The 24,163-nt window shown below is 47.8% G+C and overlaps 1 protein-coding gene across 2 annotated transcripts in view; it reads left to right on the top strand.

The window, feature by feature from the left end:
• Slit3 (slit guidance ligand 3) overlaps window positions 1-24,163 on the top strand; it is a 594,183-nt gene that overhangs the window by 546,754 nt on the left and 23,266 nt on the right. For both annotated transcript variants that reach the window (XM_021631471.2, XM_060363864.1), the window contains 6 exons: window positions 266-337; window positions 1,871-2,034; window positions 4,410-4,534; window positions 9,598-9,695; window positions 15,402-15,541; window positions 18,866-18,959. In XM_021631471.2, the coding sequence (XP_021487146.1) occupies window positions 266-337; window positions 1,871-2,034; window positions 4,410-4,534; window positions 9,598-9,695; window positions 15,402-15,541; window positions 18,866-18,959 (693 nt within the window). The remainder of the gene's footprint in view (window positions 1-265; window positions 338-1,870; window positions 2,035-4,409; window positions 4,535-9,597; window positions 9,696-15,401; window positions 15,542-18,865; window positions 18,960-24,163) is intronic.

Below are 24,163 nucleotides of genomic sequence, written 5' to 3'. Positions count from 1 at the left end.
CATGTCCAACCGCCAAAAAGAACTGGTTTCTGATCCTCCCCCAGGTTCATAGAGTTTTAAAGTATATCCTCTCCCTACCCCCAAGCCCTCAGACCCTCCAAACTGCTACTGCTCTAGACAGAGCAATGTCCATGCCCCCCATAGCAATGGAGTGACAATGATGTCACTTAGCTGTGGGGCTCTGGGAACCACAGAAGGGCGGATGGGATGGGTGAGTAGCTGGGCTCTCTGGGGTCACTTATCAACCTTCTGCCTTCTGCCTCAGAACCCTCCACGGCAATGACATTTCCAGTGTTCCCGAAGGCTCCTTCAACGATCTGACCTCCCTTTCCCACCTGTAAGTAGCCTCTTTCTCGGTGTGCATTGGCTCAAAACAGAAAATGGTGATGGTGACAGCCACAGCGTCATCACTTTGTGCATATTCTGTCCTCGTGTTGTGCAGCTGGCCCTCCGTAGGCACAGGGGACTGGCTCCAGGAGCCCCAGGAACCCACAGATGCTCAAGTCACTTATGTACAGTGAGGCTGCATATACACAGAATGTCATACATCATCCTGTGTACCTGAAATAGTCTCTGCACTGCTTAGGAGGCCTGCTATGATGTAAACACTTTGTGAACAATGGTTAAGCTATATTGGTTATAGAATAAGGACCCCAAAGATGTCCAAGTTTATATGTGTTCATTACAAAAACAAAAACTTCTAAAAATCATTCTTGGCCCATAGTTGGTTAGACCAGCAGATAGGAAACCTGAGATTCAGAAGGCCAACGGAGGCTTATTTTGAGATTCAAAGTATTCATAATGTCTTGTCTCAGAGCCTTCAATGGCATCAGGCGTCCTGTCAAACAATGCAGATGTTTGAACCCTTACCACACCCTAAACACTTCTGATGAATTATCTGATGTATTTCTTATAGCATTAGGCTCCTCATTCCCTTATACATGATAAAATTGGGAGGTAGGAAGGTTAAGGAATTCTTTCTGGGGCTGTATAGCCAGCAAGTAGCCAGCTCCCTATTTGCCTTCACTCCAGTGGGCATATTCTCAACCATTCTGCATGCCTTTCTCATTCTACTTGAGGAGGAGGATGATGATGATTATTATTATTATTATTGAGACCGTAAAAACAGGTGACTACCTGAAAGTCACTCATGAAGCCAGAAGACTTCAGATTAGTGCTCAATTTCCCTGACTTCCAGGCCAGCCCTCCAGCACTCTAGGGTAGTGTTGTTTTCTGGGTAACCTACTGTCGTTACCAAGATGATAAGACTGTATTCCTCCTTCGTTTATATTTTAATTATTTCCATGTTATATGCTTACACTGCAACACTGACGTGTATGCATTCTACAAATCAAAAATAGAAATAGTAAGGAATAGGATCTTTTTTTAAAAACGAATTGTAGTATTTTCTCCTCAGTTACTTTGGAGAAGTTTGGGTTGAACTGTGGCTCACCCCCTCATAACTTCAATCTTCCTGGCGTGAAGCTGCTTCCTAAACCTGGGTCTTCGAACCTTCTTTGAAGAGGACATCTTCTAACAGACCCTTCTCTTGAGATGTAAAGGGGGCCAGGATTCTGGAATGTGACCCTGGAGAGCCAGGATTAGAGTAGAGCTAAAGACAGATTTTTTTTTTCCAGAGCAGTGAGAATGAAGCCTCAGAAGTGGGGTGGCATTTAGGTGGAGGGGGAACATCTATGAAATTGGAAATAGACCCTGGAAACTTTTATTTTTGCCTGGTGGAGACGTGTCTTTTACTTTGCACACTAGACTCCTCTAATTTAGTTTCAAAGCCTTGAGTTTTCAGGGAGCCACAGACGGGGAGCCTGTGGGCCAGGCTAGGCAGGGCCTAATACCCTCTTCTGCCTTCCAGGGCCCTGGGAACCAACCCTCTCCACTGCGACTGCAGTCTGCGTTGGTTATCAGAGTGGGTAAAGGCTGGGTACAAGGAGCCTGGCATTGCCAGATGCAGTAGCCCCGAGTCCATGGCAGACAGACTCCTGCTCACCACTCCCACCCACAGGTTCCAGTGCAAAGGTAGGTGCCGCCTGCCCACCGCCTCTCTGCCCTCACACTATCTGCTCTGTCTCCACGCAGCTGTGACTTGTAAAAACACAGCCTGGCTCAGGCCTATAACCTAGATAACACTACTTAGACTACATTGTAAATGCTGTGTACAAAGTTGTTACATTGTCTCATTTAGGGGATAATGACCAGTACATGATTAGCATGGGCACAGTCGTGGTCCAGATATTTGTGATCTGTAGTTGGCTGAATCTTCAGATGTGGCACCTGCCTGTGAGAGATCCATGAATATAGAGGTCTGGCTCTACCTACTGGCTCCTTCTCCACATGCTTTCTATAGTTGGGAACACCTCTCACTGGCATTCCTCATCCAGTAACATCGGCACTCCCGTTGTACTGCCGCGAGATTTTTGTATATGCAGTTCTTAAAAAATTTTTTTTTACATTCCTTTGTTTCTCTCATGTGAGAGGGTGCGTGTGTGCGTGTGTGTGAGTGTACACACACAGTTCTGTGTCTATGGAAGTCAGTGGACCGCTTGTGGGAATTGGTTATGCCCTTCCACCACGTGACCTGCAGGGATTGAACTCAGGTCCTCAGGCTTCGGGGCAAGCACCTCTATCCACTGAGCCATCTTGTCCCTGTATGTGTGATTTTTTTATTGGCCCATTACAACAACCCACTTTTTACGTGGCAGAGTCTATAGCTCTTATTTTTTTGTTGGATTAACTAATTCTTCAACCTTTCTATGGGTAGAAATTTATAATACCCTCGTGTTAAATATTTAGAGCAACTAAGCCTTAAAGAGTTTAGATGAGTTTTCTCCACGTACTGGTGTTGGGAGTCAATCCCCTCCCAGAGCCTTGCTCATCTTGACAAGCATCTCTTGCTGAGCCACATCTGTAGCACAGATTAAGATCACACCACTGGGACCCTGGGTCTTCCTAATCCTAGAATATGAGCTTCGAACCCTCGCATTGCTGCTGTCTTCCACCAGCAACTATTTCTTGGTTTAAAATACTCCTATGTTCCCATTTTTCCCCTATGGTGAACGCATGAAGGTGTTTCTCTGTTTAAAATTATATCCTCAGATAAGATTCAGAAACTCAGAATGATTGGCTCAAATATGTGGTCCTCAAACAGTTTACAGAATAGATTTCCAAAATGGGTGATAATGAACTTGGGCTTTCATTAGTGCCCTCCAAGTGTCTTTTTCTTAGAGAACCATATTCTTTCGCCTTATTTTGTAGTCCGAGTATCCCCTTTATTTTATCTGCCTTTAATTTTGAGGCACCCTGAATTTAATTTCTGAATTTATTTTGCCTTTGTATTGAATGTTTGTCTGTTAATGCCCTTTGCTCATCTCCTGGAATCTTAATGTTCAGTTTTTATTTTCCCTTTAAAACTTTGCTGTGTCCCGTGTGGCTGCTGAAAGCAGAAAAACATTCCATTGATTTAAAGCTAATTTTAACTTTCTACTTCCTGCTTCTGAGACATCTGATCTGATACTAAAGGGACTGAAATAGCCCCGGAATAGTGGCGCTCAATCACCTAAAGGGCTTTAAAAATTGCAGCTCAAGGGCAGGGTTGTGTCTGGGCAGGACTGTGTAACGTGTGTAAGATCTGGTTTGGATCCCCAGTGCTTGCAAAATAACATTGGTTCTGGGTCTCACAAACTCTGTGTGAGTTACAGCCCAGGCATGGGATTTAGGCTGGTTCTGACTTGTCCTTGTGTGCAAAGAGAAATCTCTGGTCCCTGGGAACCCCTCAGTCAGAGGCAAGCATCGGCAGATCGCTCCTCCTCATTCTGAAGTAGAGTCCTTTTTTGCAAATCTCTGTGTGGGGACACTCAACTCACCTTCCAACACTTACGAAAAAAACACAGGAGATGGTTAAAACTTTCATGGGAAACAAAGGCAAAGTATTCCCATCAGCATCTTTTGGAGTGGCATCATTACCCCCAAGTTCTTGCAGGAAGGATTCTCTGTGTGTGCCTTGGCATCCTTCCTTGACTGTTCTATGGGAAAGGGCTTGGCAGGGGCAAAGAAGAAGGTCAAAACCGAGCCTGTGCCCAGAACTTCCTGGAATAGGAGATATGCAAGAGGGTTCTAATTATGGTGCATTGTTTGCAGATTAGCACCCAAATCGGATCAGGCTAATTACGAGAATTTATTTGACTGCAGAAGTGCTTCTGTGTGACGTCCCGCTGTGATTCTTACTCACTGGACAGTGGTTGAATTAACGGGACTCTCTCCAGATTGGATGTACAGCCTCAAGAGAGGCAGCTGTCCTCTGGGCCTAGAGATGGGAGGGAACCAGAGCAGAGGGGAAGGGAGGTGAGTTACCCTGCTCGGAACACTGACACCCACACTCTGGTTTCGCTCCCCAGGGCCAGTGGACATTAACATCGTGGCCAAGTGCAACGCCTGCCTCTCTAGCCCGTGCAAGAACAATGGCACATGCAGTCAGGACCCCGTGGAACAGTACCGCTGTACCTGCCCCTACAGCTACAAGGTAAGGCAGGAGGCTTTGCCCACCACTCGTGCCCAGGCTCTTCCTTTGTCCTGGCTGCAGGGAGAGATCCCATATACCTGATGCTACACAGAGTAACCTAGATAACTCTACAGCACAGTATGACATACACCACACACACACACACACACACACACACACACACACCTACACAAGGGGCATTTGCCTACAACATCCCTATTCTCCTCCATCAGAGGCGACCAGTGGAACCTTGACAAGGATGCTCTGAGATATGAAGGGAATGCTACCTGTACGATTTCTGTATTAGTCACAGGGAGATTGCGACCCAGGGAATTAAAAGGCCTCTTAGTAAACCCGGTGTCCTGACTGCCATTTCAGGGAATAAGAGGGTTATGGATTCAATGGCCTTCCAATGGGCTTCCAAGGCCACCCACATAGTTGGCAAGCCCAGCAAAAAGTTGTTCTCCTACCATTTCTACCAGAAATCCACTCTACTTCCAAGACAATCTTTTTTCCCCATTATCCTCACCCAGCACAACCAAGAACAAGTTATACTGTCCCCCTACTGATATGTATGGACTAGGTGCTATGTTCTCTGCTTGACATCTGGCAGACCTGTGAAGAGGACCTGTTTTATAGGTGTAGAAACTGGGCTTCCATAGACTTAAACTCCCGTAGGTTAAAACTCAAGTTGACTACGCAGTCCCAAAGCCAAAGTCCGCTCTCCTGAAGAGGCTCCTGAATAGCCAAACCCTTTTCAGTGCCTGGCTGGGATCGGCGAAGGTGTGGCTCCTCTAGATCCCGGCCTTCCGGGTACCACGTGAATGCACTGAACAAGCCAAGAGTCCAGGGCAGCCCATCTCGCGCACCATCTGCACAGGCCGAGTGATGGGAACACAGTGTCTGCATCCTCAAGGAACTGTGCCTGTACCATAACAAGCTTGAAAGGCAGTTTCTGGGAAAATGCTACCTGGTGGCTTTCTCAGCTCCTGTCTGTCCACTCGCAGACGGTGTCAGAGCGCCACCTATGGGCCTAGAACCAGAAAGCCCAAGGATGCCTTTTAAAGCCCTCTGTCCCTGAAGCCTTAAATTTAGCCTGGCGTCCCAGAACAGAGATTGAAAACAACATAACTCGGGCACTGGGTCTGCTGAGACTTAGCCATATGTGTTGAGGGGACTGGGAGGGGTCTCAGGCTCCGGAATAACAGAGAAGCATGTGTGGATTGTAGCGTCACCGTGTGCTATCTGTATAGCAATGACCATTGACTTCACCTAGCCTTCTCATGTGGACACTGGGATGCTTCCCACAGGTTGTGAGAAATAGATGAAGGGTCACGTGTGCAGTACACCTAAGAAAGGACCTGGTGTGCGGGAAGTGCTTGGCAGTCTGATACATCGCCCCCTGCACCTTCCCTCTTGCAAGCTGGTTAGCCCCTCACACCGGAGCATGAGATGAGCCATCAGTAGCCTATGGTGCGCTGCTGCTTTCATTGGGATTTCGGTTTACAGCAAAGTGTCAAGGACTTTCATACATGTGGCTGCGTTGCCTTGGGAAACCAGGGTTTCCTAAGGCTGCAGAGCTGTTGCTATGGGTCCTCCCTCTGTAAGGCCAGTCCTTAATGAAGCAGTTGGAGCAAGTCATCTCACAGGGCTCGCCTGATCATCCAGAGACATCAGTTCTTATCCTCATTTGAAATGTCAACTAAGATTTGTAAATACAAAGAACTTACCCGTGCTCCACCACCTACAAAGCACAGATGCTAAAACCAGAACACAGTCTCCCCTAGTAACTGGCTCTCCCTGTACCTTGCCCTCCCACCTGCAGGAGAAAAGTAACACGCTCTCCAGCAGAGCTGAAACAAGGTTAAAAACACATCACGTGGGCACCTCTTCTACGTAGGTGCCAGGTCCAGAAGACACTCCGCAGGGCCTAACGGTCTTGCCACTGTTCCACGAATCAGGAAAATAAAATATACCTGATTTTTCTCCCTGAACTACTTAGCTTCGCACGGGAGCACATATGTTCCGTGGCTCAGAGCGGTACTTCCCAAGCCTTCGTGTGCCCAAGAATCTTATTAAAATGTAAGTTCTGACTTATGCGAGCCGGGGCCAGGCCTGAGATGGTGTGTATTTAACAAGCTCCCAGGGGCTGCCCAGGCTACTCGCCCAAAGACCACACTTTGAGTAACAAGCTTTCTGAGAGGTTCCCCAGCCCCATCTGACACATATATTCCAATTCCTGCTCCTAGGCTCTTTTTAAAGAAGTCCAGTAGCCCAGATTCTGTCAGATAGGGGAGATAGGGTGGGATGGAGAACAGAAGGAAGAGGATTGAGGGCCATCCCAGTTCTCATAGATTTGAGAAAAAAAAAAAATGCAGCGGAAGAGAATTGAATTGGGCTAATTAGGCAGACATTGGAAATGGTGGTTAATTTTCAAGGGCCTGTAAGTGACAGAAATCTCCATTTCTAGCTCCAATTACTGTGTTTCCAAGCACTGGAAAATGCCTCCTAGATTTCTGTGCTCAGCCTAAAGGTCTACAAGCCACACCACCCTAGAAGAGGTGAGGGGGATTTTGCCTGGTCCAAGTGGTACTTGGAAGATCACCAGAGTAAACAGACCAGATTACAGGCAGGGCTGGGAGAGGGGGGGAATCCCACTGCATCCTTTCTGAGGTTCTCTTATTCTCCTCTTCATACCTATCTCTCCAGTACCACTATCTCCCATGCATGCATCCCTGAACTAGAAGTCAGAGACAGGCATATCACTAGAGCTTGCTGACCAGCCAGCCTAGATAAGACTCAGGTCTCGGTAAGGGATGGGCCACAAAGTTATCCACTGACTTCCACACTTGCACTGTGACACACACACACACAATCATTTTAAGGTAGATGACACTTGAGGGTGAAACCTCAGGTTGACCTCTGACCTTCACATGTACGCAAGTATACACACTCACTCATGCACACACACTCACACATACACACACAAAGATATCCAGTAGATAGAACACAAACCTTATAATGTAATTAGCCTATTTTATATACATGCATAGCCTGTCATGGATTTTTACTATACCTGAATTTTGACCATGACCCTACTCCGGAAGTTAAGGATGGAGTTTTTCCACTTCTGGCCACCTATCAGCCCTCAAATGTTTGATGTGTCCGTGTGCTTTGAATTTCTGGATTCATCATACTCTACCTCACTCCCATTTCATGGAACATAAAAGCAAGGTCAAAGAACACTCGCCATCCTTTCAGCATCCAGCAGCCTGCCTTGACTCGGCTCCAACCCACTGCACTCCAGAGCCTGGGTTTTTAGAGGAACAGAATAAATGGTCCAGCAGAGAGGTGCCTGGTGCCGAATTTGGACTCAGCTGTCTGGGTTCATCTGTTGGCCGCCTGTTTCACTAACTGCTGTGCAGTCTCAGACCTATTACCTTCTTTTCCAAGTCTGCCTTCCCTATCTGTAAAAAGGAGCATAATGACAATTGTGCTGATCTCATAGGGTTCTTGGGAACATTATATGTGATCATGAATATAGAACACTTAGCATGAGGCCTGGAATGGAAAATGTGCTCAGTAATGTGAGTGAGAAATTGTATTATGCTTTCCATTCCAGACACTGACTTTCAGAAGGGGCCCCTGAGTCACTGTGGCTTGGGGGTAAAGCCAGATAGCTCCTCAAAGCACACGTTTCCTCTCACTCTCCCCTCTCAGAAACCTCTGTGTGGGGCATGGACTCACATAAAGAACCAGACAGCCAGGGACTCTGCCTTCCAGCTACTGGAGAGGGGTCTGAGGCTCCAGCAGGCAAGAGAGTAGGAGGGTACATCTGGGCCCACAGTGGAGGCTCTCCTGGCCCGGCGCCTCAGGCTCTGTTGGCAGTAAGCACACAGCCAGGAAGTCCCAGTCCCATGCCATCACAGGCACTGGCAGCAACAGAAGACGGGACAGGCTCTTCTCAGGCAGATGGTGAGCAGGTGGTGGTGGCAGTGGGAGGGCTCCCATGATCACCCCGGCCTGGCATACACTCAAGTTACTGAACCCATGGCTTAAAATATATATATATATACATATATATATATGTATGTATATGTATATATATATGTACATATATATTCAGCAGACACCTCCCCAGGCCTGGAGCTGGTCCTACAAAGTACAGCTTGCGTGTCCCAATGGAGTACAGGATCCATGTCCAGAGCATAGGGTCTTTGTCCCAAGACAGAAGCAGGAGCCATGGAGGCGAAAGGATCTATGGGCAAGTCAAGTGTCTACAGTTCATGCCTTGGAGTCATCCACTCAGGTTTTGTCTTCATTACTCCTCTACCTGGCATGAGCTTCCTCACCTGCCACCCACTGGCTCCTTCTCAACTCATACCTACCCTGAAGAGGAACTTGGTCCAAAGGAACTCTCCCTCTCTCCAAACCATTGCAGCTCTTATGGCCTGGCCTTGGACTCATCTATGGAACTTGAGAACGAACGCAGGCACCAAAGCTATAATACAGACCGACCAGTCAAGGAGGAACTGGGGTAGGATGTCCCTTTGTAGAACATGGATCTACAGGTTATACCTTAGCTCCCCCTGCTCATGTTATGGATCATATTTAAACCTCAATAAAACAAATAGCAAGCAGCATCTGCTAGCGTTTACAGAATGCCTACTGTGTGCCAGGTGTGTTTGCATAGTGCTTTTCTTCTGTGAAAACTCCTGTGTAGTTCCCATAGCAACCCTGTTAGAGGTTAAAGGGCTTGTGCCATTACCAGCCAGGAAAAGGTAGAGCTGGAAATGAAAATTCACCAGGACCCCCAACCCATACTCACGTCCACCAGTTTAGGACAGAAAAGCCTGCGAACTCTGGGAATTGGTCATGCTGGAACTCTGGCCTCTCAGCATACTTCCCCATCTCATAAGGAGCGCGGGGCCAGAGGCATTGACTCCCTTTGTCTTGGATTGAGCTTCTCACTTCCATCTCGGCTTTCATCCCAAAGGATGTTGGGAAGTCCCTGGTGTCTCCTGGGTCACAGTAGCCACCAAAAGCCTCACTTACCAGGTGCTTCTCCTTCATCTGTTCCTCAGGGCAAGGACTGCACGGTGCCCATCAACACTTGCGTCCAGAACCCCTGCCAGCATGGAGGTACCTGCCACCTGAGTGAGAACCACAAAGACGGATACAGGTAATAGCTCAGCCCTGACCTTCCCTCTTCTAGAGAGCTTCAGGTCAGACTCCTGTATGGGAATGATGTCAGTGGGGAAGTATAATGCCTGTTCTATACAGGAGGAAACTGAGGCACCAAAGGATAAACCCTCTCCCCAGAGTTACAAAGCATTGGCACAGGGATTTGAATCCAAGTGCCAGCCTCCACTCTCTGAGGCAGGAGGTTCCTAAGGGAGGCTGCGGATGCTGGCTAAAGGATGGGACACTGGCAAGGAAACCCACCACTCCTTTCTGTGTCATACATAATGACAGGGGCTACTGCTGCCACATTCTTTGTGGCAGGTGGGAGCTACTCCCGTTATCTCAGGGGGGTGTGCATTGAGCTTAGAGAACACTGAGACACAAAGACTAATGGCATCATATCCTGCCTCTGCTTCCTCTATCTTCTGATCACACCTCACAGTGGGTTCCCACAGCACATCAGGCTAGGCAGCAGTCCCTTCACAATATAGATGAGACCCTGGGGCCAGGCAGGCACTGGGCGACATCAAAGCCCAAATTGCAAATAATTAACTATCAAAAGCCCTCCAGCCAGAGGCTGCTGTGTGGGCTGGGAAAGAAACCTCCAGAGAACCCAGCTGGCTCATGTTTCCCCGTACCAACCCAGCTCCACCCAAATAGGACTCCTGAAAAGTGGAACACAGGTGCTGTTCCTGTTTCTGCCTGGAGCCAGCCAAACCACCCGCCTCTCCTGTTTGTTCACCAAGAACTGGAGAGGAGGAGCCATGGCGGCCCCCGCCAGGAAGTATATTCCTGGCGTGGACAGTGGACTGTGCCCCCACTCAAGCCTGAGGCAGGGTCAGCGTCCTGCTTCACCCTTCGTCATGGGGGCTGGAAACTTAACTGTGAGCTATGTAGGGAATAGATGTCTGTATGTGCTCCCGGGAGGAGCGCCTGCTGCTGTTGTGCAGCGCTGTGGCTGGCAGGCAGGCAGGCAGGCAGGCAGAAATACAGTAGGGGTCTTCTGAAGAACAACTTCGCTGCCCTCTTCAGTCCTGAGTCATTTACTAGGGTTTCCCAACTGCCCAGACATGGAAGCTTAAAACCATTGAAATATTCTCTACAGCTCTGGAGGACTGACACCCAGCACCCAAGTGTGTGCAAGACCCAGCTCTGTATAAATCCAGTGGGAGCAGTAGGACTCCCTGTCCAGTCCTGGATTCTGCTTTACTGAAGTCTTGGGAATTCCTTGGCTTCTAGCTGCATCATTCTAGCTCCCATCTGCAACATCACAGATATAGCACCAGGGCTATCTCTGTCTCCCCAAAGCTGTCCTCTGACAACAGTGGTTCTCAACCTGTGGGTCATGACCCCCTTTGAGTCAAATGCCCCTTTTACAGGGGTTGCATATCAGATATCTTGCATATTGGATATTTATATTAGAGCTCATAAGAGTAGCAAAATTACAGTTATGGAGTGGCAACAAAATAATTTTATTGGTGAGGGTCACCACAACATGAGATGTTAAAGGGTTGCAGCATTAGGAAGTTTGAGAACCATTGTCTTACAGGGATGCCATAGTGGATTAGGAATCCGCCCTCCTACAACTTCAACACATCATCATAGCTGCATCAGCCCCAATTCCAATAAGGTCATATTCGAGGTTCAGAGGAGTAGTGCTATTTTTAGGTGACCACAGTCCAACAAATAGCATCTCTAAAGTGTCAGCTGCCCTCTCCACTCAGGTGCTACTGTATCTTGCTGGATTGTCTGCTCACCAAATGAGCAAAGGCCAAGGCTGAAACAATAGCTCATCTGCAGAGCATTTCTGCAAGAAATTGTAAAACTAACAAGCCAATAAACAAATTAAGTAAGTAGATAGATTGATTGATTGATTGACTGATTGATTGATCAATTGGTTTAAAAAAAAAAAAAAAGACACAGGGCTAACCATAAGGAAAAAAAAAAAAAAGGAAGATAAAACCTCAAAATCTTAACGTGGTCCTCACTGCTAACTAACTGCTCCTGGAGTCTCCCTGGCTAGGGCTTCTCAAATTATTTCCACTTGTGACCCTTTTTTTGCCCTAAATATTTTTATTCAGCCCTGGCTATAAAAGTATATGGAAAAAGTCAGGACCAGAGAAATGGCTCAGTGGTTGAGCAAGCTGACTACCCTTCCAGAGAACCTACATTTGATTTTCAGAGCTCTTGGGGTAGTTCACAACTGTCTGTAACTCCAAGTCCAGTGATCCAGTGCCCTCTTCCGATATGCCTGGGTACTGCATGCATATGGCGCACATACATACATGTAAAAACACCTATACACATAAATATTTTAATATAAAGTATGTGGAAAAGTCATACTCTTGGATACCTAGGGTATAAAAAGAATTATAAATTTATTTTTAAACAATTCTTAGGTATGTGTATATATTATATATCATTAATATATATTTTACTATTTATTAAAGACAAACACAAATTTGTATGCTAAGATTAATTGTCGGCTAAATTTTGATACGTTGGACATAGAGCACCTTCAATGTTTTTTAGAACTGATAGATATTTTTATTTTAAGATCACCAGTTCTTAGAACAGAGCTTTGCATAAAGACATGGTACAAAATGACAGAAGTATATTTAGGACCATTTCAAAAATTGCTGGAAATTCTATCCTAAACCCAAGCCAAAATCCACTTAACAACTTTTTATGACACTCAAGTCAGCAACTCCAGTAGCATTTTTAGAGCATTATTTATTCCTTGGCCATTTCACGCATGTGTACAATGGATCTTGGTCGTATCCAACCCAAATAGCCCCTCCCACTCTGCCCAGGTCTCAAAGAAATACATCTGCCTTTCAACCTTGTGTCCTTTTTATGTAATAGCCCACTGGGCCCTATTAGTACTGCCTGCATGTGCGTGGGTGTGGGGCCGTCCACCAGAGCACAGGCAGCCTCCCAACAGCCATAGCCCAGGAGAAAAACGGCCCTATCCCCAGCAGCCATCACTTTCCCATAGGCCTTTAACTAGGAACGCCCCCCATCCCGTGCAGCATTGTTGGCTGACCTGACCTTATGCAGGTCTTGTCTAGTTAACCATAACTGCTGTGAGTTCATCAGCGCAACCACCATGTCATTCGAGAAAGATGTTTCACGGCACTCCTTACCATCCGCCAACTCTTAGACTCTTTGCACATCCCCTTCTTGATGTTCCTCAAGAGCCTTGGGGGGAGTTGATGTAAATGTCTCATTTCAGGCTGAATACTCAGTTATCACTCATACTCCACATTTGACCACTCACCCAGCTTTGACAGTAGCTCTAATCTACGGGTATAAGCATAAATATTTAGAGCCATCTGACAATATGTCCCTTTAGCAAAATAACAGTAGTAGGTTCCCACCCGCGCCTGTGGCCTCCTGAGCCATGGGCTTTTGCCCGGGTGTACAGTGTCAGGCAGCAATTCCCTCCCAGGAAGTAGGCCTAAGATCCAATCAGAAATTGGTTACACCCATAACAGTCACCTGTGCTACGTCTTACCTGGAAGATCAGTGTTGTGGCGTGCAAGCTCTACCCCAGGTAAGCCCATTAAGAACGCTTTTCTCCCTCAGTATCCTGAGGAGAACCTTCTGGCATTATGAAATCTAGTCAACAGAGAGAACGCTTCTCAATCAGTGCTAGCTTGATTTCTTTACTTATTTATGCCCTACAACCAAAGTGTTCAAACAGCAATTTTCAAAATTAAACATCCTAACACTATACAATCCAAAGATACACCAAACTGATGAGGAGCGATGGTAGGAAAATATTAGAAGTCCTTACTATCTTAGCTTTTAAAGCTTTACTAATATTCACATTTCTGCATTCAAACCATTACGTTTCCATAATTGTGGAGAATGGCATGTGTGCAGTGAAAAAACACTGCCATTCATAAGATGGGAAATTCTCCAGTCTGTGCAGAGGTGTTTCGGGCAGTGTGGTGTGACAGCATGCAAAGTGCAAAGTGCACACTTAGGCTCAGAACCAACGCTGCAGAGAAGTCATGTGATGTGGCCCCCAGCGAGTACTGCTGAAAACACCTGGGGTTCATTATGCATTTGATTTTTAATTAAATGTTGGACTGCGTTCGTCCCGAAACCTTTTACTGTTGCCAGATTTTTCACAATCACTACATTCAGCTACAGGATCCCATAGCGGGGGGGGGGGGGGGGGTCACAATCTGCCATTTTAAAAGCTTCTTGAGAACCCCTTCCAGGTATCTGATGAAGACAGAGGAGACTTTGACATCCTCCCCACCCTCTTTCCAACCATTAGTAACATCTGCTCTGTTGACCAGCCATCATGCCTGTTGCCCCTGCCAGGCAAGCCCAAGACCCCGGGAAAGCCCAAGGAATTGTTTTTTGGGGGGAGAAACCAACAGTTTGAGTACCTGCCCGTGTGTGGCTATGAAGAACTGTCTCTTTTCATGATGCCCTGGGGCCATAACAGAAAGGAGAATTGTTGTTGTTATTGTTTGTTTTTGTTTTTGTTTGCTTTGCTCTCCGTGAGCTCTACCCTCAAAAGTCCTCGGACTTTTGAAGGAAATGTGATGTAATTTTCAGGTTGTAAGGAAGTGAGTAAAGTAGATTCTGGGGCCGTGAGATTGGCTTGCTCTTAGTTTAGTTTACTTTTTAATCCCTATGCAAAGCAGAGCCCTGGACTTCATGTCTAAAGCTGGGGCCACTTTCCCGGATGGCCGTGACTCCCTGACCAGAACTTGGCCCTGATAGAGGTCGCTCCACAGAAGCACCTCCTCAGACACCAGCTCCCTCCCACCCCTCAGCACTTCTAACTCCTGGCTGCTTCACTGCGGCCCAGGCTTTATCTGCTCTCATTTAACCTTGCGTGCCCACGCCTATGAACAAGGTAAAGCAGGGAGGGGGGAGGGGGAGGTAATCTCAAACAGATGTACCCCGCAGAGGTGCATCCGATGATGGACATCCTGTCAGATAAGCTCACAAAGGGTCCTCGGTCTTGACAGAAGAGGGTTCCTCCCACCCCATCTCCTCAGAAGCCAGGGTGGTAGGACACGGCCAGAGTGGCAATAGGGGAGAATGGTGGGTTGTTGTTTTTTTTTCCTAGAACTGAGTATCAAGAGTGATTTTTCTGTTACCGTGGGCCCCTCTGCTTGTTTTACACAATCATTAAATCTCATGAATACCCAAGGTCAGACATCTAGAAAGCGCAGTGCATTCCCTGGGTGCCCAGTTGCATAGCTGTGACCTTGACCGAGACGCCCTGTTTACCCCTCAACACAGAAAGTCTGCCCTAGAATGACACATGGGGGAGGGGAGCAGAGTTGCTTTTCTGACCCTCCCTTTCTACCCCACAGAGGAGGCTAAGGAAATGGGGGTTCAGATACACTGCAGGGATTTATGCCATTTCCAGGAAACCACTTCCAGCTTTGAGACAGGCGTAGCCAGCCTTGCTGGTGTTATGCAACAGGCAAGGTAGGGGGCCGGAACATTGCCTGGAAATGAGTAGCTAGACCGAATGACTTTGTAGGTCCCCAAGTGTCTTCCTACCCCAAGGTCTCCATGTCCAATGTGTCTTAGAGCTCCAGCCACAAGAGAAACCTGACAATTGTGTTTTCTGCCCCTCCCCACCCCCCTGCCTTCCTGCCTACCTCCACAACCCTCCCTGTTCCCTGATCCCCAAACTCCCTCCTCTCTACACACATCCCGAAAGCTGCTCCTGCCCCCTGGGCTTCGAGGGACAACGGTGTGAGATCAACCCGGATGACTGTGAGGACAACGACTGTGAGAACAATGCCACCTGCGTGGACGGGGTCAACAACTACGCGTGCGTGTGCCCGCCCAACTACACAGGTGAGGACACCGAGGGGTGCGCTCACGCCGGTGTGTTTGTCAGGTGGAGTGCGGGTGAGGATATCCCTAAAAGCATGCAATTTTCTTAGTGACATCCCTGGAGGAGGGGGGATGCCACCCCCTCCCTGTATTAAGGGACTGATAGGCCAAGACCACGAGAGGCTTCCCCAGTACCTTCTGTGTCGTTCATCCGTCTCCTCCATCTTCACCCTGTCCCAAGTAAACCTCTAATTTCTCCCCACTTTGGAGCATACCCACGAGGGTCTCCCATCTGCCCTGTCCAGCGTTTATGGCTACCACCCCTCCTCCCCCCCCCCCTTTTAGGAACCCCACATGTTTGAAGCTAGGCAGAGAGGTGCTTTGTTTAGGTCTGGAAATCTGCCTTCCAGACGACTCTCCTAGAAGCTGGGAATGCAAAACTGAGCAAGACCCAGTTCCTTCTCGTAGGAGGCTTAAGGGTCAGACTAAGAAACACGAGCTTCAACGGGAGGAGAAGCCCAGGGAGTTGTGAGACCATATTGGAGAACCTCTCCCATCTGGTGATTATACAGAAGGCTCCCCTGGGAAGGGTTTCTCCGGAATGCCTTCCCGCCCAACGGACACCAATGCCTGTTGCCTCTGTTTCCTACATCCATAGCCTTTCATGAGTAGCGTGAAATATACCATTAGTTTGGGAAACAAAATGTCACCAGCTGATGCAAGCAGCCTGCTTGGTGATGAGGTCAACCTGAAATGGCATATCCCTGACTGCGCCTCCAGGAATTCTTTGAAGAGTGAACCTATAGAACGTGCCTCTGAGGTTTTAGAAGAGAGTAATAAGTATGAAAGCGTGAGGGACGTTGCATATGATAATAGCCGTCTTCTTGGATCCGTGACCCAAACTGAGAGTTGTAAACATTCCTGCTTCACGGAAGGCTGTTTGTGTTCATTCCCAACGTATTTGATCTCTTCTTACCCAACCCCGCAACACCATTACAAACTTAGATATGTTGTGTTACAAGTAATACCATTTGGAAATCCAGACTTAAGGAGAAATGTGAAGGTCCTATTAGGGGTTCCCACACCCTAGTCCATGGAGCCATGCTCACCTGTGAAGTGGAACGGGAGGGGAGAAGTACTGGAGTGCAGGGTACAGCATCTGGAAGCCGTTGTCACGCCTGCAGAGGAAGACATGCAGACACTCCCTTTGTCCCTCAGAGACTTTGCTATCAAGCCCTCACTCGGCCTAACACCCACGGATTCCCAAGAACAGCTTTGGAACTCCTGGCCTGTACCAAGGCCAGTAGGAAAGACTATCTACTCTCTTAGCTCCAGGCTCCCTGGACGCAGGCAAGGCTTTGTGCTGGAAGCATGTTTAGGGAAACCTTCCTATGCCCTACCTCTCACCATCCTCTGAGAGCATGGGTGTAACCAAGAGTTGCCATTGGCAACAGGCAACTGTTATTGGGTACTTAGTACATGCAGAACACTGAATGAACCCCTAGAGATATCAAGTCTACAGTATGGCTTCCGCCTACCTCAGACAAGAAGAAGTTATTTGCAGCATTAAATTTTTGTTCCAAAAGAATATGCTTAGCCAGGCAGTGGTGGCACACGCCTTTGATCCCAGCACTTCAGAGTCAGGCAGATCTCTGTGAATTCGAGGCCAGCATGGTCTACAGAGTGAAATCAGGACAGCCTGGGCTGTTACACAGAGAAACTCTGAAAAAAAAAAAAAAAAACAAAACCTGCTCAGTGCCAAAATAGAATCACAATGCCAGCAGCTAAGGGGGAGGGTGGAGCGGTTCAATTTGGCAGAGACAGACTTTTAAAAATTCCCAACCTGCAGATGGTCATGGGTGTGGGGACAGAGATGGAGCGGCTGCCCCTCCCCCATGGCACCCTGCCTGATAGCTGCAGGTCACCGGGCTATCCAGCAGATGTCTTGCAGTTTGTACCTGAGAGGGGAAGCCTTACAGGTTCTCTCCTCAAAACACATCCTACCCAGACACTCGTCTATTCCCTGAGTCTCTGCAGGGGACTAGGAAGAGGAGGAGGCCTCCCAAAAGCACAGTGCCTCTCTGTGGGCAAATGTAGACAGGTGCAGTTCAAGTCCAAGCCAGGGCAGGGCAGGGGTCGGCCTGTCCCCACCACAACGGAGACCAGACTCTGAGGCTGTGTCTCATGCAGTCACTGCCCCGCCACCTTCGTACCTCCTGTCCCTCTTAGCCTATCTGCTCCTGACCCCAACCCCTCCTACCCTCTGGAAAGAGCATCCATGATTAGAAGTTTTCCTCTCTTAGAACACCTTCTGATTGCCTTTTCAAAATTAAAATTAATAAAATTCAGGGTTGGCAGTTAAAAGCACAGGCTGCTCTTTCAGAGTACCTGGGTTCCAGTCCCAGCTCCCACATGGGGCCTCACAGCTCTCTGTAACTCCAGTCCTGTAGGATCTGGTGCCCTCTACTGACCTCTGCAGGTACAAGGCATGCCTGTGGTCACAGGTATACATTCAGGCAAAATACCTATACACATAAAAATAAAAACAAGTAAGAAATATTTAATATGAAAAAAATTACATAAAATCCTGGCTTTAAACTAGCCACTGCCCCATGGTAGGGTCCTGCCTCCTCACTGTGTTTCTATAGTCCTAACACACCTTTTCAGGTGACACAGCCTAACGTGTCCATCCACAAGCCCCATCCCTGGGTATTTATGACACATTGGGCATTTTTGCAGTGCTGTAAACTTCAAAGGTGGTATATCAGAACTGCAAGTACCTTTATTTCCTTCTTGAAAACATACAGTGTGCCTGGCCCGTTTTTCCAGGAAGCTTCCCCTGGGCTCCTCAGCAAGGGGGTGGGCCCTTCTCTACATCTACCGTTTACTTCATGGTGGGCCTTCACAACCCTGAATGGTAACTTCCCTGCCTGTCCGAAGATAACTCTCGCTAAGCAATGGGAGAAGACAAGACTGGTCACTGTTGTGTTCCCAGCACCTGGCACAGTGCCTCCTGTGTACGATACTCAATACATAGGAGGTGATTAAGGGTGAAATGAGAATAAGCACAGCCCAAGGTCAGGGTCTGGCCTGTGGCTTCAGCTTCGGCAGCCCCAGGAAGACCAAGAAAAACAGCCAGAAGATACTGATGCCCAGGGACCTTCTTGTTGTCACTCTAGGGAAACTGAGTCAGGAGTCCAGTAGAACGGACAGACCAAGAGAAGAATACAGGGTTCCTGGTGTCCATGACCTATGGCCTAGGATAGAACAAGTCTGACCCTGTGGCCTTGGTGACCTCCCCCATATCCTCCCTGATGTCTTATTTCTATTCTCTATGACCTCCAGGAGAACTGTGTGATGAAGTGATTGACTACTGTGTACCTGAGATGAACCTCTGTCAACATGAGGCCAAGTGTATCTCCCTGGACAAAGGATTCAGGTAAGGCCTGGCCTCATGTTCTGGCATGGAGTCCTGAGGACTCTGTCTCCAACAGCCTGTGTTTGAGGCTTCTAGTCAGGTAGTGCCTGTCTCCCCCTGCACAACCTGTCACCCCGTCTTCCTTTCCTCTACTTATGTGTGTCTCTGTCTCTAGCCCAGGCCCAGTCATGGTTCCACAAGTTGCCTTTGTATTTCACAGTTTCATCTTTTTTGTATTCTTCTGATGATAAAAAAGATAAAGAGATGGATATGTCCCCTCTTCCTCTTATGCTCCCCTTGCCCTCTCATTCTCTTCTCCCACCTTCTCCTCTCTTTCTTAGCATAGCTCTCCTTTTCAGAGCTGAAAAGGTGGGACCATCCACAGAAGGAACCATCAGAGATGGCCCTAGCATCTGAATGGTATCTGGTCACCTTCCCAGTGGTGGGCCGCCTTCACGGTCCTGCTTTCCCATGACCACAGGATGTCTGATAGACTGTGCACCACAGGAGGGCCATGATAGGACCTGGAGTTCTGAGAGTTCAGCAGCCGCAGCCACAGATGGAGCTGACTCCTCCATCTCCAGCAGCAAAGCCAGTTAGCATCAGGGGACCACATGAGCAACGTTGAGAGTTAGGAAGAGGCAGACTAAAAAGACCACCCAGTTCTTGAGCCTGAGTGTATCTTCCCATAGGTTGTCTTTTTTTCTTTCTGTGTATATGTATGTGTATGTGGGAGTAGACGCCCTTACCAACACAATGTGTGTGTAGGCCCCAGGTTGATGTAGAATGCTGACAGAGGGGTTCTTACTAAGCCTGAAGTTTGCGACACCATGGCTGGCTTTTATGTCGGTTCTGGAGGATCTAAACTTGGGTCCTCAGGCTTGCACAGCGCTTGCAAGCACTTTACCCACTCAGCCTTCCCCCAGATCTGTACTGTCCTTCTCTGTGGTGACATGCTAGGCCCATTGCTCATCTCCAGGGGAACTGTAAGAGGTGTGAGGCCTCAGGCTTTGACATAAAGGAAGCCACAGCTGTTCTGTGTGCCACCCTGTTCACATCTACCTGTCACACCCCTCAGAGGAAGGAGGGAGTTCCAAGAGGTAATATCACCCCCCAGACTCCCACCACCCCAGGATCCCACATCAACCAAAAGCTTCTGTTTACTAAATACCAGCTTGTGTCCTGCAAGTGGACAAAACTGTATGAAATACAACCTGGAGAGAAGAAACACCCAAAATGCTTGGACCCAAAACAGAAGCCTAGACTGTCAGGCAAAGGGCTTTGGTGTAGCAGGAAGGAACAGTGAGTGGTGACCAGCCCTCAGCTGTATAGAATGAAAAAATGAGTATCATTCAAGGTCAAGTGAACAGGGAGCAAGCTTAGAGGGCACTGACTTTGGAAGTACACAGCGGGCCATGGGAAGTGATCAGGGGTGGGTGTGGACACAGAGAGAGCTGCCAGGTTTTCCACGATCCTCTGACTTTTTTTCTGAGAACCTCACGCTCTACTATAAGCAAGGGCCCTTGAGTCTGAGACAGTGTAGGAAAGAAAGGCGCCAGCCAAGCTTCCCTTAAGTCATCTTATTTATATGTCATGTCCTATCTCCTAGGAGACAGTGTCTCAGAAAGTCTCGAAGCCAACGCAGTAATGGTATAATCAAATGCACTTAAAACAATAATCTATTCTCCCAATGAGGCATTTTATTATTGTATCCTCCCCACCCCATCATCAAACACCTGATATCCCACAGCACCCTAGAGGGATGTTAATAAGAGAGGGTGATGCAGTCGGGGTGACCTTTGCTTATCCCCGGAGACACTCTAATGAGGTCCCAATGTCAGGCAGATCTGCTTGGAGGCCCAGAACGTAATAACAGAGATCTCATTGATTTGTGTACACGGAAAACTCCATGCAGTACCTCGTCTCCTGAACACTTCAAGCTTCCAGTGGAGAAACTGGGGCCCTCCCAGCCCATACCCAGTGACACACACCCAGCTGCCAGGGAACTAAGGAAGAGAAGGGGCTGCAAGTCAGTTCCAGGCCTGGCGGATTTCTTAGCTAAATGCAGATACCCCAGGCATCCTTGGTCCATGGTTCCTAGATCCAACACAAACTTTACACACTATTAATATGGAAGCTAGTGCAAAATGTTTGAAAGGAAAAAAAAAAAATGAAGAAGAAGATTGAAGTGGCACCACCTGCTGACTCTGTAATCTAAGAAGTGTGGCGTAGACCCTGCTGTGGGGAGGAAGGTCCTCAAACCAGCATCTCACCGAAATGTGTTAGGAAAGTAGTGCCAGTCCCTGCCCAGGCTTCCCTGTCAGAGCTGCATTTTGTTTGTGTGTGTTTGTTTGTGTGTTTGCTTTTGTCTGTTTGTTTGTTTTGAGACCAGTTTCTCTGTGTAGCCCTGGCTGACCTGGAACTCACTCTGTAGACCAGGCTGGCCTAGAACTCAGAGATCAGCAGCCTGCTGGTATGAAAGTCGTTTGCCACCACTGCCTGGCTGCATTTTTTTTTTTTTTTTAAGGAGCAAAATCCTTCATTAATGCCTGAGAAGGCCCATGCCCATTGAAGTCTGTAGATACTTCTGCCTGCACACCTCCACCACTGGGTTTGAAAGTGAGAGTAGCTTCCCTCCTCATCAGATGCCTTGAACTTCATACTTTCAAGGGTTGATTCTATCCTGTTAAATGCTGGGAAGCTGTTTGCACCTTGGAGAAGGTCGGTTAGTTTCTGCCGTCCTCCAGGGCTCTTTTGGATCCAGGTAATGCAAACTAAGATGCCTGCCACGTCTGGGGTTTGGTTTGGTTATTACTTCTTAAAGCTAGTTTACAAAATAATGGGTTTCATTTCGACATACTTGTGCACGTATGTCACTGTGCCCCGTTCGTGTTGGCCTTCCCATCCGCAGACCCAGTTTTACCAGCAGCTGAAGTGTTGAAATGAAGCATATTCCCCATGCCTCAAATTTCTCGTTTGTTTCTTTAGAAAGCCGGCTGAAATTATAGTGGCATACGCTTCTTAAATTTTTCAAATATGTATTTTCATTTTATGTGTGCAAATACACATCTGTATAGACATACATTCATTCATACATACATATATACATACATGCCCGTTGTGATCTGCCATATGGATGCCAAGAACCAAACTTGGATCCTCCGCAAAAGCGTCAAGTGCTCTTAACCATTGAGCCATCTCTCTAAATCTGCCCCCTCACCCCAATTTTTTTTTTTTTGTTTATGTATTTGTGCATATGCATGTGTGTGCAGTTCCCACAGAGGCCGTAAGAGGGTGTCAGGTCCCACAGGAACTATAGTTATAGGCAGTTGTAAGCTGCCTGACGTGGGTGCTGGCAGATGAACTTGGGGCCTCTGTAAGAACAGCTGTACGTTTAACTGTTGAACCGTCTCCCCAGCCTTGTGGCAAACACTTTAACATGAGGACTTAGAGACCCAGGTAGAGAAGACAAGAGTTTGAGGCCATCCTCAGCAGCGTGGGAAACTTGAGGCTTACCTGGCCTTGTCGTAAGACCTTATCTTTAAAAACAAATGAACAATGGTCGGTGGCGGTACAGGCCTTTAATCCCAGCACTCAGGAGGCAGTGGCAGGCGGATCTCTGAGTTCAAAACCAGCCTGGTCTACAGAGTGAGTTCTAGGGCAGCCAAGCCTACACAGAGAAACCCTGTCTCAGAAACAAATAAACAAAGTCAGAAAACACACACACACTTTGGCAAACCATGTCCCTAAAATATGCTCTGGTGGGGCGGTAGGCTGCACATGTTAGATTTGCAGACAGGTACATAAAGGTGAACCAGTAGGAGCCTAGTGCTCCAGCACATACATGGGCCCACCCAGTCAGACTTCAGATACTAGAACGCCCCTTCAGAATCTTTGGTTTTTTTTTTTTTAAGATTTATTTATTTATTTATGAGTGCTCTATCTGCATGTACACCTGCATGCCAGAAGAGGGCATCAGATCACATAATAGATGGTTTTGAGCCACCATGTGGGTTGCTGGGAATTGAACTCAGGACCTCTGTAAGAGCAGAAAGTGGTTTTTAACCACTGAGATATCTTTCCAACTCCCCTCCTCCCTACCAGCCCCTTCCGAATGTTTGTAAGGGAAGGAAGATGAGTGTCTCTTTACCTCTTTACCTTTTGTGTGTGTGTGTGTGTGTGTGTGTGTGTGTGTGTGTCAGTCAGGTCCTGAGGGTGCAAGCTAGGAATCCAGAACTCTTGCTTACCCTGAACTCCCTGCCACTGTCCCCTCTCGCTTTAATTTGCACAGATGGCATTTTGACTTTTCCTTGCCTGGCAGTATTGAGCTGATGGGCCAGAGAATCGCACAGGCTTCACAGGAGGGAGTGGGACCTGCAGACACTGGGTCTGTATGTGTTTATAGAGGTGCCTTGGCCCCAGGCGCTGTCGCATCTGTTTCAATGCAGGGATCTCCGTCTTGTGTTACCTCAAACAAGTGAGCCACAGACACATGTTCTGACTACATACTGGCTTGGTTTGGGTGCTAGAAAGTATGGTAGGGCTTTGGGCCCACTGCTTTCTAGGTAAGGGCTGGACCAGCTGGACTGGAGCCTAAGCAAGGGCAGCTGCTTCCATCCTGTTTTCTGGGAGACAAGAGCTTTTAATTCTTCCTTAGTTCCAATATCCAAACAGGCAATAAAACAAAGGCAATGATTGTACAGATACCATCATTCCCATCATCCGTTGTCAGCATCTCTATATTGCACTCTCTGACTTTATATCCAGGTGAGTAGAGTTTATTGAGGACCAGTGGCTTTGAGAGAACATACATGATAGAGAGGCCATGAGTGGCCAGTACACTAGAATAGCAGCAGATGCAGTAAGTGTACCTGTCACTTGATGTGGCTCTGGGGAGGTGGCTTGAATGCTGCTTGGGGTAGGACCCTCCCCTGCAGGCCCCTGGGGCTCTGATGAGAGGCTCCGTGGAGGTGCTCAGGCAGGTGTCTGACACCAAAGATACCCAGAATGTCAACTCTAAGTAGAAGGAACCAGGTCTGACCCAAAAGCTGTGTGATCCATCCTGTGCTCCCAGCCTGGTTCTGACAGACCTTGACTCTGGGACCAAAGGCCATGGACCACGAGTGGAAGCCAGTAGCAGAGGCAGGCCTGGTGAACCCTTAGGGAACTAGAGTAGGTGGGATGAGAGTTTTGGCAAAGGCAGGCACAAGAGCACCTGCAAGCAA

Source organism: Meriones unguiculatus, chromosome 11 (assembly GCF_030254825.1).
Source record: "Meriones unguiculatus strain TT.TT164.6M chromosome 11, Bangor_MerUng_6.1, whole genome shotgun sequence".
Lineage (NCBI taxonomy): Eukaryota > Metazoa > Chordata > Mammalia > Rodentia > Muridae > Meriones > Meriones unguiculatus.
This window is presented reverse-complemented; position numbering and strand designations above follow the sequence as displayed.